The 14842-nt window shown below is 42.5% G+C and overlaps 2 protein-coding genes across 2 annotated transcripts; both read left to right on the top strand.

Annotated features, from left to right (window-relative positions):
• Positions 1 to 3441: 3441 nt before the first annotated feature.
• On the top strand, positions 3442 to 7696 carry LOC118428628 (ficolin-2-like). The gene is made up of 4 exons (XM_035838734.1): positions 3442 to 4134; positions 4980 to 5124; positions 5558 to 5869; positions 6356 to 7696. Exons 1-4 carry the CDS (start codon positions 3853 to 3855, stop codon positions 7000 to 7002), a joined length of 1386 nt encoding a protein of 461 aa, XP_035694627.1. The 5' UTR covers positions 3442 to 3852; the 3' UTR covers positions 7003 to 7696.
• A 721-nt stretch (positions 7697 to 8417) lies between these two features.
• Positions 8418 to 14167, top strand: LOC118428627 (ficolin-2-like). The gene is made up of 4 exons (XM_035838733.1): positions 8418 to 8651; positions 10742 to 10991; positions 11391 to 11759; positions 11909 to 14167. Exons 1-4 carry the CDS (start codon positions 8418 to 8420, stop codon positions 12550 to 12552), a joined length of 1497 nt encoding a protein of 498 aa, XP_035694626.1. The 3' UTR covers positions 12553 to 14167.
• Positions 14168 to 14842: the final 675 nt, after the last annotated feature.

Raw genomic sequence — 14842 nt, 5'->3', positions numbered from 1 at the left:
GGGTCTCATATGGGCGAAGGAAGGTTGTTCTCCTTTTCCTGTATGCATGCCCTGTCTAGTCTATAGGCAAAGTAAGGACTTCTTTTTTACCTGTTTAATGGCTTGTCTGGTCTATAGGCACAGGAAAGACACCTTTTTCTCCTGTATAATGGCCGATCTGGTATATAGGCAAGGGAGAGGCTCCTTCCTTTCCTGTATAACGCCCCATCTGGTATATAGGCGAAGGAAAGACACCTAACTTACCTGTATAATACCCTATCTGGTCTACAGGCAAAGGAAAGTTGCTTTACTCACCTGCATAATACCCTGTCTGGTCTATAGGCAAAGGAAAGACGCCTTACTCACCTGTATAATGGCCTATATGGTATATAGGCAAAGGAAAGACGCCTTACTCACCTGTGTAATACCCTATCTGGTCTATAGACAAAGGAAACATACCTTACTCACCTGTGCGGTGTCTTACCTGGTCTGTAATGAAAGGAAATACACGTTACTCACCTGTATGGTGTCTTACCTGGTCTGTTATAAAAGGAAATACACGTTACTCACCTGTATGGTGTCTTACCTGGCCTGTAGTCAAGGAAACACACCTTACTCACCTGTACGGTGTCTTACCTGGTCTGTAATCAAAGGAAATACACGTTACTCACCTGTACGGTGTCTTACCTAGTCTGTAGTCAAGGAAACACACCTTACTAACCTGTACGGTGTCTTACCTGGTCTGTAATCAAAGGAAATACACGTTACTCACCTGTACGGTGTCTTACCTAGTCTGTAGTCAAGGAAACACACCGTACTCACCTGTACGGTGTCTTACCTGGTCTGTAATCAAAGGAAATACACATTACTCACCTGTACGGTGTCTTACCTGGTCTGTAATGAAAGGAAATACACGTTGCTCACCTGTAAGGTGTCTTACCTAGTCTGTAGTCAAGGAAACACACCTTACTCACCTGTACGGTGTCTTACCTGGTCTGCTATAAAAGGAAACACACCTTACTTACCTGTACGGCGTCTTACCTGGCCTGTTATAAAAGGAAACGCACCTTACTTACCTGTATTGTTGTCATTTATTAAGAAGAGAAAAAAACAATTGTAAATGTTAATAAAGGTACATTTTACAATTGAAATTTTCTACGTCATAACTAAATGTTATAAAACATTTCCTTTCTGTACTCAGAAGGGGAGCCCGCTTGTGCCATGTTCCAACATTTTATTAGGCTATTGATATCATGTGGTCACATTTTACTGCACATAAATAATGCAATTAATATTGTTTATGTGTCAACTTCTTCCAATACTTCCAAAATATTTAGGAAGTGAAACGAAATACATTTTTGTATTTGAAATAAGTTTGAACACACTGTAACAGATACTCATCTAATCAAATCCTCATTGTAACAATGTTTCTGTGATAAATAAAGAGAAGAAAAGTCCAGTTTTGTGAAGATTTATTATTATAATGTAAATAGTATTGTTAATAATAAATAGCTATGTTTTTTTTAGTATTGGTTACCTGCCCCTATTCAGGTTTATAACACTAATGTGTCTGAGCCTTTTGTACATTAATTGGGCACTGAGGTGAATCAATATCCAAATTTGCACTAAGTTCCTCAAACCTGGGTAATAATAGCACAGAAAAAATGACCACATTGTAAATATCAGTCAGATGATAGCACTATGAAATGAAAATCTTGTTCAGAATTCACTCTAAAATGGTTGTATGAGAAGCTATGCTACAACAGTCCCTCCCGCGATACTTATAGAACAGTCCCGCAAGGAGGTCACATGACTAGTGCCCGCCATTTTGAATTGCTATAGTTAAAGTATGGTAGTATCGTCGCCGTACATTTTGACCAAAAACAGGGACTTAAAGTGCTTGTAAAGCACGGAAACTCCGTACACATCAATGGGACACCATCTTGAACATGTTTGTGGCGGTAGGTTTAGGTGTCGTTGCGCGACGGCCGATATTTTTGTGGATATAGTGGGCATTCGCTAAAAAGACATTTTGCTGGGCGTTCGCTAAAAAGACCATCGAGAATCGAAAACTTTGATTTATGTCACTTCGGGTCAATGGATTGACTTGAAACTCAGGATTAATACATGGGAGCACAACGTGGACATATTCCAAGCAAAAAAAATGAGATTCGTGCAGCGCGGACTTCTCTAGAGTGGGCGTTTGTGGGCATTCGCTAAAAAGACCATGCGCAATCGGCACTTGGGGTGATTACGTATACTGTCGAATTGACGCCAGTGGGTGCTGTATACAGACTGCCATTTCAGACCCTTGCGATTAGCCCCACCGATTGTAAGTTCCTTACAATTCGGCCCCTGGCTGCGAAGAGGGAATAGTCGCCCTGTCCAACGAAAGCTTTCCCCAAAACGTCGCAGGGTGTTACAACGTTAAATCACTCAAATAAGGCTGAATTTCAAATCAGCGAACATCATGTAATCACAAAAAATCAAAGTCACGAAAAGGGACCTGTGAAAGCATTTTTGAGAAAGGCGGCGTCACTTTGAATGTAAACAACTTCAGACGTGAGTTCAGATGGTTGGCAAGAATAATGAGAATGTAGTTGTTGATCACAGCCCTGTAGGATAAACCCAACGGGCACGGACACGCACATAAATCAGTCAGTTTAGGGTTTGTCTTAAGGTATCAGAACACATTATTTATTCTTCGTCACAGTACTTGACAGAGCCATTGTAACTCTTCTGCTCACGTCAGCGAGTCTGAAGCTGTGGTGAACGGTACGTAAAGGAAAACGTTTGCATTGAGACCGTAACGTTATGAGTTGGTTACGATGTTTGTTCGAGCAGGTTCCTTTTACCGCCAACTGCTGTGCGTCATCAGCAGTATGATGACCTCCGCATGGGGTTCAAGTAAAAGTGACTTTTAAAACAGAAGGAGCTGACAGACTTTTGCTCAATCTCACATATTTTGTAGATTGTACCCTAAACGTTCGAACTTAAACATTTGCTTGTTACATACCCTGCTGTAAATTTGGTGACGTCAAACCTCCTCACTTTGGGATCCTTAACCATGTAAATCCATGGGTGAAAAGTTGAAAACTGTGTTCTACTACCTTCAAGGTGTAACGGTTGAGAACTGAGTGATTATATTCCACAAAGTATGTTTTCTCAAGTAAGTACAAAAAGAACATATTTAGAAAGGATACTGTGTCGCGACTTGGCCCGGTGTATTGCTGGCTGTTGTTTAGAACAGCTCTCATAGTCTTAAATGTCAAGTCAATTTGCGAATTGACTTGCCTTGACACGAGACTGTGTCAGTCGACAATATAGGCAATCACAAAGCAAACTACTGTTCCACGACACCATACCTTCGCCAAAGGACCATAACCCATTACAGTCTAATCAAAGAAAGCTATTTCATCATTTTCTGATCAATTATGCAAATGAGGTCATCATTTTCATAATTCACATTCAACAATGTTCACATTTACACTACTCTCAGTATAGACTGTGTCTTGGGTTAAAGTTGACGCTCGAGGCAAAAAACCACGTCGGCAGTTCAACTGGTTTGGGGAAAACAACGATGACGTGACGTCCCTCAATATAGACCTGTGACATCATGGGTTGCAGCTCAAAAACACGACATAATTAGCCCAAACAATTGAATTGCTCATTATATATTCACACCCATGACGCATGAGGAAATGGCAGTGGATAAAAAACAACCAATAGGGACTTTATAGTCAGGTTTTCTTCCAAAATCTTCAGTTACTGCAGATTACTAAGACGGGTTAGACCGTGGCGTACACCACTTCAGCTCTCTAAAGTGACATCGGTGTGTTTGAGAGGTCTCTAGTTCGCTGCCAGTTGTTGATAATGAGCTCAGAAAAGCTGATTGACAGTGGCCTGGGCGGGCCCGTGCATGTGGACCGGCGGTCCCGTGTGCGCCCGGTGGGGCTCCAGGGCGTGCTCGCCGCCGCAGTCGTGCTGGGCGTCTCGGCGCTGGTGGTGGTGCTGCTGCTGCAGAACTGGCAACTCAAGCAGTGTTTTGACGATCTCAATCAGCAGAATGGCCAGCTTCTTCAGCGGATCGCTTCGTTGGAGGATCTGACGAAGGGCAAGACGTTGGAAGCCAACAGCGGTGCAGAGAACATCGAGGTATTAAAGGTTATTTGTGTTTGTTGTTGTTCTGCACCCTAAAGGTTAACGGCATTTGGTCCACATTTTGTTATGAACGAATTAAACTAATCACACTGGTCTTACGTTTCCCGCAGTTCATGGCTCTGTATGTTTGGCTACATGTATCTTGTAGGTGTACGTGACATGAAGACAGGTACATGTATCAAAACCTGGCCGAGTGGAATAATTGTTGGCAGTTTGTGAAAAGCTGTGCAAAAGGGCATATTTAATGCGGCTGACTAGATGTCTCGACTCTAACTAGTCACCAGAAGGTCATAGTTTGTTTTGGTAATTTTCTACATGGGTTACTTTGAAGCGAATATCAACAGGTTTCTTTTTGTTTGTTTTGGCCTTGTGCCTATTGTCGTTGGATTTCACTCCATTGTTTTAAAAAGTAGCCCTTTGTGACGTTATCAGAACAAATTTCAACTGTTTTATACAGGCAAACGTCAGCGATTGGGAAGGGTTAGCAGGGAGATGGGAAATGTATCAATGATAGATATTTATTGAAAAAGTTATTAATTTCAGAAACTTAACAGTGACGAGTTTCATGTGCTTGGATTTTAAAGTAAGTGACAGAAAGTTTTAAAATGTTTTAAATGTTTTCAAAAGCATTTTGGTTGTGTTCAAGCTTCTTTGTCTAAGCGGAGCTACAAAGCGTTCCACCCAGTGAGGCCCAGACCTGTAGCATTGCCAAAGAATGTTTATATTCAGTGCCATGAAGATTTTAACATTAAAAAAAAAACTCGAAGTTATCAACTGACTTGATGTGGTGTTCTTATGGTGTTATTGACTAAACGGTTTTTCTTTCCATTTTTTCTCAGTCGACCGACGTGGTGTTCCGTCCCGGGCCGCTCCGTCCTGCAGCAGACGGGCCGGAGAGCGGGGCCCGGCCGCCCGTCCTGTCTGATCCCACCGACCGCCGCAGGGCGAAGAGAGCCGCCAACTCTCTCACTCTGCCGTTCGGGGGTAAGGAAGTAAAAATTGGTCGTGTGTATTGATATCTATATAGGATGTCTAACATTTGATCTATCTTTTCGATCCCGTGGCTAGTTCACTGGTCTGGCTCTCCACCTACAAATTTTAATGCATTAAAAGAAAAAAAAACTGACTTAACTAGGTAGAGAATGGCATTTTAACTGTTGCTGCCCAAATATTAACATTTATGGTGTATTGACACCGTGAATGGTAACATATATGTGATCCTTTTGTATTGTTCTTTTTTTCTTTTTCTGTTGTTTGGCACATCGAAAAAAAATTAGCGGGCGAATTCGAGAAATATGTTGCTTAAGGCCATAGCAGTGGGTTTTTAAGACTCAAGAACATTTCATATTCTTTACAAAAATCTCCTATGTTAGCAAATCTACCAAGATTCCTTATTTATGTACCTGATTATGTACAGGTTGTACACAGGGGCCCCCGGGTAAAGACGGTCCAACGGGACCCCCAGGAGCAAACGGTCGCGACGGGATGCCTGGCAGAGACGGTCGCGATGGACCTGCTGGAGGTGTTGGACCTTCTGGCTCACCCGGACCTCCGGGTCCACCTGGACCCTCTGGCTCACCCGGTGCCGCTGGCCCTCCTGGTCCCTCTGGCTCACCCGGTGTCGTCGGTCCACCCGGTTCCAAAGGGTTAGACGGCCGAGACGGACTTCCTGGCACACCTGGCAGCTGTGATTGCTGTAGAAATGCTCCTAACCCTCCGCCAATACAAGGTAATCTCTATCAACCTGCCTTATATTCTAGCTTTGCTACAGTCTTCATAACTTACACTTGACCCTTTAGCGAGGCCTGGGCTTTATGCAACATTGGCTTGTATCAGCACATAAAACATGCATGGCAGTTTTACTTTCTGCATGGCGTAAACGTCCTTTTATATGATATAACAGTAAGTGTAATGATAATGAAATGTAGATATCAACTAAAGGTAATAATGCAGACTTAATAGTAATTACTTATAGCGGTACCATCTGATTTTTACATGGGCTCCTTGCACTCACTTAAGGCAGCGAATAAAAAGAGCCCCGGTAGAAACCGGATGATACCAAGACTTAATTATTCCAGCATCCACTACCTTTCTTCAGTGACATCATGCCACTGACGAAAGGTACCTGGTGCTACCTGAAATGTCTGACCGTTTCTTAAATCATATACAGTTGATGGAGTAATTGCTATTTGTCGTAACTTAAAATGACTTTCAGATTGTGACGACGTCTACAAGGCAGGCCACAACACCAGCGGTATCTACATCATCCAACCAGCCGGCTCCAGATTCCCTTTCCGAGTCTACTGTGAGATGGAGGACGGGACCGGCGGATGGACAGTCATACAAAAACGCTTTGACGGTTCTGTAGATTTTAGTAGGGACTGGCAAACGTACAAACATGGGTTTGGGGCCCCTAATGGTGAGTTCTGGCTGGGAAACGACAAGATTTATGAGATTTCTAGTGCTAAAATCTACCGTATGCGAATCGATCTCGAAAATTGGTCCTCGGATACGGTGTACGCCGAATACGATGTGTTCTATATCGAGGATGAAGCGGCAAAATACAGGCTGCATATTGGCACCTATAGCGGCACTGCTGGGGATGGTGGGAGGGGGTTGAGACACCATGATGGTCGCCGCTTTTCGACACACGACCAGGATAATGACGATCATTCGAGTCACTGCGCCACTGTCCATGGTCGTGGTGGTTGGTGGTATGGACATTGTGACAACGCTAACCTGAACGCGCCGTACAAGCATGGCGGTGGGGGGAGTGAGTCGCACGGTATAGAATGGGAAGCTTGGGCAGGTTATAGTTTCTCCATTAAGTCGTCTGTCATGAAGATCAGACCTATTAACTAAAACATGAGCTCCATACGCAATATGCCCCGGAGAGGAGATAGGCGCCGCCAGGGGACTAAAAGCCTATTGAGTCAGCATAACATGTTGTGCTGCCCCTACGACGAACGAACAAACGAACGATACGCAATAACCACCACAAAACATACATTACATCATTGAGGTGTGGCTCTTTCAGCTTATGCCATTTTCTTGAGCAATGTTTAATGAGATTAGAAACCGAATAAAGTATTAGATTAATGTTCCAGCTCCATACAAGAAATCAAAACTGGAAATTACGCTGCAGTACCGTAACAAGCCGCCAGGGATTCTTAATCTAATCAGCAATGCTTCACATACCAAATATTAACCTTGTCCAGCTGATTACGTATATGTATATATATATATATAAGGGCCGCACATATGTAAGACTGTATATGGGTCCGGTATCTTCATCGGTTTGCAATCGGGATATTTATCAATTAAATGTAGCATACTGCAGCAAACCGTATTGATTGGGGAAGTAAATCTGCAGCAGCAGCACAGAACAGGTCAAGTTTTACCGATCTGATTAATCAACCAGCTCAGGGGAGTTAAATTGGCAAAAAGGACAAGGGTTTAATACAATCCATCCAGGCCTTCTCGAGTTTTCAAATTAAAACTGAATGATTTTCCAGAATGCGTATTGATCTTTGGCCTGTAAAGCTGTTGTACCGAATACTACCATAATTGTCTTCACTTTGTTGTTACCATATGATTTTTTGTCTTCACTTTATTGTTACCATATGATTTTTGCAACCATGCAAGTTTGTTTGTTAAACATAGTATGGCCGACAGAAAGTCTTAAATTCCTGTGTTCAAGAAGTTTACGAGCGTAGTAAGTGACATTATTGTAATGGGCAGCATGGTATCGCTTACCAAGTTGTCAACCACACTCATGGATTCCACATCAATCAGTGCCACCTTTACAACTATCAACTGGTTCTACTTTTACAACTACAGTTATGGCTATTTCTACAAGCACAATCATAAGGTATCCATAACATATTTTCCCATTTTGGTACTTTCTCGTCATGTTGACCACTTTTTGCTGGGGGAAAATCTTGTTTTTTGTTTCTTAAAAAAATTATGAGTTCGCTGATGTCATCCATAATATTCACTTGCTGTGGCCTTATATATTGAAACCCTTCACAATCGACTAGTCATCACGTATGAGGAAATAGAAGTAGCTGACAACCAATGTGGAGTAACGTTTTTCTCCAGAAATAGTAACACGACGTTATCTGGACTTGCCACAACTTCCTCAAGTTTACACGTACGAGGCAGTCTGGAAAGAAACTTCCTCTGTTACAGACACGGTTAGACTGTAGCAGCTAGAAGTGACACTGGGACGTTTTAGAAGCCCTCTTTTCGGTGACCAGCTATTCACAACTGAGAGAATGAGTTCAGACAAACTGACGTACAGTGGCTTGGGCGGGCCCGTGCAAGTGGACCGGCGGTTCCGTGTGCGCCCGGCGGGGCTTCAGGCCGTGTGCGCTGCCGCAGTCGCCCTAGTCGTCTCGGTGCTGATGGCGGTGCTGCTGGTGCAGAACTGGCAACTCAAGCAGCTGGTGTCTGTGAATGACGAGCGAATCGCTTTTTTGGAAGCAATAGTCCACACAGAGAACACAGAGGTAAACTTTTCTGCACATCTACTTTATTGTAAAGTTATGAATACCTGCGTAAAGGAATTATTCATTGTTATCTTCGTGAAAATGGAGGTTGTTACCTCGACGAAAAAAGGAGGTATTGTGTCCGTCTGTGTCTGCGTGTGTCCATTCGTGTTTCCGCAGCTTTGTCAGATTGTAATAATAATAATAATAATAATCTTTATTGTATGTTCATGCCCGTAGACTAAAAGCACAAATATCCACAAGTGGTCTAATGGGTGGATAGGAATAAAAACAACTAAGGTTATACAGTAGTTTCAGCTAGACTAATGGAAAATGATCTAATAAACATCCTATATGTGGGAAGGTTTTGGTAACACGAAGGTCAATGTCCAGGCTGGGTCCGTTGGTAACTCCCTCTTACTGCAATAGAACCTCCGGTTTTATGCCTTTTCTCCTGGGCATGCTATGGTCTTGATTTGATTTTGGGTGACAGATAGCTTGTGATGTCATAAATAAAGTTTGTAGGTTTGGTCTGGAATGCAGGGGTATTTTTCAAACAGGATAACTGAACAAAAAAGGACGATTTCCATGATTTGGGGCAGACAGAGAGGGACACAATAAGAAGTAAATCATGCAAATAAGGAGGAAAATTTGCATTATCAATGAGGACATTATATGATTCAAATGTTTTCTCAATTACTTTGATACATGTGGTATATGTACTTTATGCCAGGTGGAACATGAACAGATACCCAAATAATTATGCGAATAAGTATGACAATAATTTGCATAATTGGTGCGATACTTTCTTAATGGCTCAGTGGTAAATGATGCATTTCATACTTGTGATTCACAAGTATTAAATACATCATTTACCACTAAGGGATTATGGAATTATGACAGCTGTGACCTAAGTTAGGGAGTAACAAGTGAACAAAACCCTGTGACAACAAATGACGTCAGCCAAGGTATGTTGTTTTTTCATGTAAGGCACGGTTAATGAGGTTCTGTTTTCTGTTCACTTATATATTGGCTGTGCATATACGTGCCTTTTGTTAAGTAGACCCTCTGAATGAACTTTTCAGAACACAAGTTCCTTATTCTGTGTCGGGAGTCAGCTAGGACATGGGAAATGGATCAAATTTAACAAATAGAGTTCCACGACCACATACCTTCGCCAAATGATTCCACCCTTAACAACTGCTGCATTAATTCTGTTTGTCATTAATTATGCAAAAAAGGTACTTATTTTGCATAAATTATATTAGTTGATCATCTCCTTCACCAAACAACACGCGTACACAATCTATGTTTAGAAATAAGGCTTAATCGTATTTTCTGATAATCTATCCAAATGAGGACCTCAGTTACATAATTTATGTTCAACGATGTTCACCTGTATATAACTTCCAAATGCTAAAAGTATGAAGTTCCTGTCCGTTACCACAATGACATTATAGCAATTTCTCATTAATTATGCAAATTAGGTCTTTATTTTGCATAATATATACCTATAAATATCCTTCTTTTTCTCAATTACAAATGTCACATGTTGCAATTGTCCTATAATTGAACTGAGCGTGTGAAAATGATTTTCTAATTGATTATGCAAATCAGATTCAAATTTGCATAATTGATATGTGATTATATGAAGCACCAATTCAGCTATCTACATACCATTAATCATGACAATCCGTCAATCCCTTCTTGTGTTATTCCCTTTCAAAGTCTGACACTAAACCTGCCCTACAGTTCCAATGTAAGCCGCTAGGGTGCCCAAATCTATACTACTTGCTGTCAGTCCCACGAACTATTTACCCCTTAAAAATCATCAATACTTGAGATATCAAACTCGAAGTTCCGCTGCAGTATCGTAACAAGGCCCTTTACTTTACTTCTTACTCATATAGTAAAAACATTTTAAGTTGAAATTCTCTAGAAAATGTTAACTTGAAAACGAGAAAACAAATGTCCCAGAAGCTGTGTATTGCTAATTTCTTCACAAAGACTGTTGGTCGATAATTTCGGTACGGCCATGTTTTGTGTTAGAAATTGCAGTTGGAGTTTGATTCAGTAAAGATTTATATAATTAATAATTTCTTTTTTCCCAGTCTACCGACGGCCTGTTCCGCCCCGGGCCGCTCCGTCCTGCAGCAGACGGACAAGAGAGCGGGGGCCGGCCGCCGGTCCTGTTTGATCCCACCGGCCGCCGCAGGGCGAAGAGAGCCGCCAACTCTCTCACTCTGCCGTCAGCAGACGGGCCGGAGAGCGGGGCCCGGCCGCCCGTCCTGTCTGATCCCACCGGCCGCCGCAGGGCGAAGAGAGCGGCCGACTCGACAACTCCGGCAGTCAGACCCGGAAGTACGAAACGTTTTCCTCTGCTGCGAAATGACAAATTTTTCACAGTACAGGCTAACAGGGATGGCATTAAGCCAAATTGTAGTAATGGAGGTTTAACACTTTAACCCAGAGCATTCTCGATGTTGACTTTATGTGGCACCAGTTTCGGTTTCATCGCATGTTTGTGGGAAAGTATCTGTGTGCAAAGATTTCGGACTTCAGTAATAGATATTTGTAAAGTTGATAATATAGACAACTGACAATCATTGTCAACCCTGTTTGTCAGTAGATCACTAAATAAAAAAAGTTTTTGTCGAAAATACGGTTTGCTCAATTTGTACAAAGAAAGCCGTTTAACAGAAACCGAACGGAGTGAGACGAGAAGGGATAGAAGACTAATCAACGTATGTCCTCACACAGGCTGTGTGCAGGGGCCTCCAGGCAGAGACGGTCTGACAGGACAAGCTGGAGCAAACGGACAGGATGGTCGTGACGGGCTGCCTGGCAGAGACGGTCGTGATGGACCCACGGGGCCACCGGGACCCCCTGGCCCATCGGGACCTCCTGGCCCACATGGGCCATCCAGCCTACCTGGGCCACCTGGCCCAAGGGGATTCAACGGAACGAACGGCCGCGACGGAGTCCCTGGCCCGCCCGGCAGAGCCGGTCCTGTCGGCAAACCCGGCCCCGCTGGCCCACCCGGTTCTACTGGCCCGTCCGGTCCTACTGGCTCACCTGGTTCCGCTGGCCCACCCGGGACCTGTGACTGTTTTAACAGCCCAGCAAGAGGTACATTCTAGCTTGACTTATCCCTCAGCTTTGCTGTTACAATCTTTATTACCTTCCTTGTATAAGCGCCAAGTAGTCAACGCGCAAAAGACATACATGTTCATTAGCAATGGCATTTACTTTGTGGTTAAAGGGAGTTTTACTTACAGATTGTGACGAGCTGTATAACGCAGCCTATCGCATCAGCGGTGTCTACACCATCCAACCCGTCAGGTCCAGGGACCCGTTCTTGGTCTACTGTGAGATGGAAGACGGAACCGGCGGCTGGACAGTTATCCAAAAACGCTTCAACGGTTCTGTAGATTTCGCCAGAGACTGGCAAACTTACAAAGAGGGCTTTGGCAGTCGTAGCGGAGAATTTTGGTTAGGAAACGATAAGATATATCAACTCACTAATGCTAAGAGCTACCTTTTGAGAATCGATCTTGAAAATTGGGCCTCGGATACAGTGTACGCCGAATACGATAGCTTCTATATCGAGGATGAAGCTGCAAAGTACCGTCTACATGTTGGCACATATAGCGGCACTGCTGGGGATGGTGGGAAAGGCTTAAGCTACCACGATGGTAGAAAATTTTCGACACACGACCAGGATAATGACAGTCATGCTACTAACTGCGCAGCTGATCATGGTCGTGGTGGTTGGTGGTATGGCGGTTGTGACACCGTTAACCTTAACCAGCCGTACAAGCATGGCGGTGGGGGGAGTGAGTCGCACGGTATAGAATGGGAAGCTTGGACAGCTCACAAATACTCCATCAAGTCGTCTGTCATGAAGATCAGACCTAACTGAATCTCGAGCTCCATACAAAAAACCCTAACCTAGAAGATATTGAAAGAAAAATTGAATTAATTCTCGAGCTTCATACCAATTGAAAACTTGACCTAATTGAGCCTTAGCTGTGTCTTTATCATCTTTGTATGCAAGCGGGGGGCCCATATTCATATGAATACGGTCGTCGCCTTTCCAGACGGTCGTCGCCTTTTCAAACGGTCGTCGCCTTTTCAGACGGTCGTCGCAATATCGCTGACTAGTCTTTTCATATCCGAGCGTAATATAGTTTCTGGAGGAGCTGAAAAGAAGCAAATGTATTTAAAGCAACATTTAAATTACAAATGTACGACAGTATTGTATCGGTGAAAAAATTATCAAAAAGGAAAGTGCATTATAATAACACGGGTTCGAACCAGAATCAAAAGGTCTAAACCCTAATCCCATATCAACTGCGCCAGGAAGCATCACGGGGTGACCAGAGTGTGCTAATATACATACGACAGCCGTTTTGAAGGGCGAGGACAGTTTACGAGACAGAAATCAGCTCCGGCCACCCGTAAAAGTTGAGAGGGATCAGAATCATCTTTATTGAGTCTTAGACATACAAATACAAGATGAAAGACGATTAAAATACCTAGGTCAGCCCTTTTTCTGGACTTCAAGTCCAACGTCCAGGGGGCGCAAGGTAAGACATATTTAAAAACATGTAACGATTGTCGCGGATTATTCATCTATTTTGGGTATGACGCACAGGAGAAGGTATCCACACACAAACATCATCGTAACACACACGGGTATACCGGGAATGCACACACACACACACAATCGCTTTGCTCGGCCAGCTTTGAATGTACCATAAAAAACGCCTACAAAAAAAAGTGAAATGCATACAGCATTTTGCCCTATTGACCATTATAATTCTCCACTCTGGAATGTTGCAGCGCCACAAAAATATCACCATGAGTGTTTTTTAACACTCTGTTTCAAGGACCAGGTTTGGCCATTGCCAGAACTACTGAACTTTGTGCCACAGTTTTCATACTCAATTTTCATATTAAAACAATAACACCACAGCCCAGTCACAGTTTGTCTACATTTTACATCACAAATATATATATATCATTATACTTACAAATATATATCATTATCCTCCTTGGTCCATCATCTTCGAACTCTACACTCAAATTCAAGTCCTGAATTCCTAACCTCCCAAAATAGACTGATCAACACGATATAAACTAAAGCCGGATTCACAAATGCGTATATATTCAAGTCCGGTTGAGGTCCGTATGGAATTGTTAGCCTCTACCAGGCTCCTCAGAATGCTGGAAAAATTGTGGAAATTGGAAAAAATATAGACATACAATATGCCAGTGGAGTTAGTTGTCCGAGGAGTATGGTTTGCATCCAGCTAACTCCGATGGCATGTTATCTGGTTTTATCTGTCAAATTCCCATTATTTTTCCAGCGACCTGTGGAGCCTGGCAGAGGCTAAAAATTCCATATGGACCTCAAACAGACTTGAATATATACGCACATGTGAACCCACCTTAAGATCTGGCTGAGTACAAGCATTCTACAAAGGTGGTGTTGTCGCAGTAATTCAATTTTAACTCCAGTCACAACCATTATACATCATACGCACATGTGAACCCACCTTAAGATCTGGCTGAGTACAAGCATTCTACAAAGGTGGTGTTGTCGCAGTAATTCAATTTTAACTCCAGTCACAGCCATTATACATCATGATTGAATTTTCATCATATTTACCATGGCACAAAATAACACTTGCATGAAAATATAGCAGCAACATATGGTCACATATTGCACAGTTTTACAACACAGTTAAAATGGAATGAGGCACTACAATTATATTACATGACATATTCGGATGATTCTGACACCTTGATACATGGTAGAAACCAAACTGAAATGTCATTTTTTTGTCTAATAACATTTTTCTAAATACTAGCCTGTGACCATGACAAATGGCTACACTTGCTGACAAAAGCAGAGAAAATACAATTGGAATTTGACTAAGACAGGATCAACTTATCAACATCAACAACATTCTAAGTACATTTAGAAAACTTTTATATAGAAAGTTTCATGGATATGTGTTGTTGGCAATAAAGGTAACCAGTATATAGTAATAAATACAAATTGATGTATAATATGCCATGCCACAACTGCACAATGCTACATGACGTTGCTTTGCATGCTGGCAAAAATAAAGGTGGGAGTAATTATAAGTTTTCTTGATTGTCACCTTTTGCTTGTTGATACCATACCCAGGATACATACATAC

This window comes from Branchiostoma floridae, chromosome 13, assembly GCF_000003815.2.
Source record: "Branchiostoma floridae strain S238N-H82 chromosome 13, Bfl_VNyyK, whole genome shotgun sequence".
In the NCBI taxonomy this organism is placed as follows: domain Eukaryota; kingdom Metazoa; phylum Chordata; class Leptocardii; order Amphioxiformes; family Branchiostomatidae; genus Branchiostoma; species Branchiostoma floridae.
This window is presented reverse-complemented; position numbering and strand designations above follow the sequence as displayed.